Below are 1,847 nucleotides of genomic sequence, written 5' to 3'. Positions count from 1 at the left end.
TACTTTAAGAACAATTAAACAAATTTATTGGGAAATGCTAACGTTAGATAACCAAATAAATGTTAAAAAATTGCAGGTTTAAAAATATGACAAAACCTTTCTTCGAGCAGTACCTATGAGCGGCATGCACTATTTCCACCGCTCCTCAAATTTGTTTTACCGCATTCCATTTTTCATTGTATCGTTCTTGTGTCAATAAAATTCGCTTAATATTTTCACAATCCTCAGGTTTTGGCAATACAATGGCCACATAGCCTTCGCCTTCGGCAGCAGTTTCCAATCCTTTTGGTTCGTCAACCCATTTTGTGTTTACTTCAACTAGTTTGCTTTGTACACAACTGGGTATCTTATAGGTTTTGTCCTGCTCTGTGGTCAGTATTGCTAATGTTGAGTCATGCTGCAGCACCATACCGCCCTTCTTACCTTTTCCTTTCACCGTATTTTTGCTGCGATCCGTATTTCCAATATCAAAGGTCAATGATTTAATGCCCGCTTTTAATGCTGGATGTTCCGGAGCTAAGCAAATTAAGCAAACACGATTTGAATGAAAGAGTACTTGATAAGGCGCTGGTTCTGCGCCTTCTTTGATGTAATAGTAGCGTGTAAAAAAACGGTCAACGACACTGGGGTAATTTTCAACCCAATCATCAGTTATGGGCGGCACTTTAATGCCGCCAATGATTTGGGGATCGTGTTCATAGTAGTAGGGTAGCAGTGGATCTGTCGGGTTCATGAATATTGGGATGGTGGTGTATTTTGATGTGTAAGGACGCAGACGGCTATGAAGAAACCAAACGTTCCCTTATGCGCGCTTGTCGTTCCGCCGCTTTGACGCGATTAGCTGCAGCACGAGCCTGACGTTCACGGTTGAGGCACTTCACTAGTTGAGAATCAATGTCGTTGCAGACTCCCAAAAACTTGCTGAATTTGTTCTGAAGACATATTTGTTGATAATTATATAAGCAACTAAAAGCATTAAATACATGGAACTGAATATTTATTTACCTCTGAGTGACAATTATTGAGCTGCTCGATTAGTTGATTGCATTCGGATGTATGCAGGTGAGGCGATAGATCCGTATGCATGCTTTCCGAACAGAATCAATAACAAAACAATCTGCACTTTTTGGTTGCTTTCTGGCAAATTGAAATGTCAATTATAATTGATTAGAGATGCCAACTTTTCTGCCAAGCGCAAATGAAGGTAAATAATGCAGCGTTTTTGCTGCATTTAAAATGCAACATTTCGAACATATGTTTTCGAAGAGCGTTCATGCTATCGCATTTAGCAAATGTACATTTACGCGAGTTCGAAATCGTATGCTTTTGNAAGGTGGTGTTACTAGCTCAGCTGATTTTGTGTATGTGTTTCGCCGCACGGCTTCTGATATCAAATTGAAAAATTTTGTTTGAATTTCTACACACACTCTTACAGATTTTGACAGTTTATGCCGCCAAAGCAAAAACAAAATACATGTAAATTTTTGTTTTTGTACTCCTGCTATCACCTTATATTAATTCGCCTTGGTTGCATTTAGGTGACGAATTTTGTATGGATAAATGTACATTTAGAGTAGCATTTTGAGGTAAATGCGCTAAATGTGATTTTACGCGTAAGCAAAAACAGCCCATAAAATCGAGGATATCCTTTTTAAGGAGCCCAGCCAGAGGCAAAATAAATTTAACAGAACTTTTCTCATCAAGGTGAATGGACCAACACTTTGTGTTAAACAACGAAATGCCCAAGGCTTTTTGCGTTCATGTTGAGTAAATTTTTATTCTTTAAATTGGTTGATTACTTAAAATAAATGCTTGCATAGAAGTCGAAATTATTCTGAGGTTTATTT

At 38.1% G+C, this 1,847-nt stretch overlaps 2 protein-coding genes across 2 annotated transcripts; both read right to left on the bottom strand.

The window, feature by feature from the left end:
- LOC108374236 (FAM206 family protein CG9288-like) lies at positions 1 to 846 on the bottom strand. The gene has a single exon (XM_017630215.1). The coding sequence runs from the start codon at positions 731 to 733 to the stop codon at positions 146 to 148; it is 588 nt and encodes a 195-aa protein (XP_017485704.1). The 5' UTR covers positions 734 to 846; the 3' UTR covers positions 1 to 145.
- Positions 335 to 1,151, bottom strand: LOC108374237 (COX assembly mitochondrial protein 2 homolog). Its single transcript, XM_017630216.1, has 2 exons — positions 1,006 to 1,151; positions 335 to 932 (listed from the first exon to the last, which is right to left on the bottom strand). The coding sequence occupies exons 1-2, from the start codon at positions 1,084 to 1,086 to the stop codon at positions 780 to 782; spliced, it is 234 nt and encodes a 77-aa protein (XP_017485705.1). The 5' UTR covers positions 1,087 to 1,151; the 3' UTR covers positions 335 to 779.
- Between the last annotated feature and the right edge of the window lie 696 nt (positions 1,152 to 1,847).

This window comes from Rhagoletis zephyria, unplaced genomic scaffold (assembly GCF_001687245.7).
Source record: "Rhagoletis zephyria isolate East Lansing unplaced genomic scaffold, Rhagoletis_zephyria_1.1 Rzeph_scaffold_07491, whole genome shotgun sequence".
NCBI lineage: Eukaryota > Metazoa > Arthropoda > Insecta > Diptera > Tephritidae > Rhagoletis > Rhagoletis zephyria.
The sequence above is the reverse complement of the archived record's forward strand: the minus strand, read 5'-3'. Positions and strand labels throughout refer to the sequence as shown.

Excerpts from the sequence above, each read along its gene's own strand:
- LOC108374237 (XM_017630216.1), bottom strand. The coding sequence starts at position 1,086 with ATGCATACGGATCTATCGCCTCACCTGCATACATCCGAATGCAATCAA. Across the intron at positions 933-1,005 it reads TCAATAATTGTCACTCAGAG|AACAAATTCAGCAAGTTTTT; the intron begins GTAAATAAATAT and ends ATATGTCTTCAG.
- LOC108374236 (XM_017630215.1), bottom strand. The coding sequence starts at position 733 with ATGAACCCGACAGATCCACTGCTACCCTACTACTATGAACACGATCCC.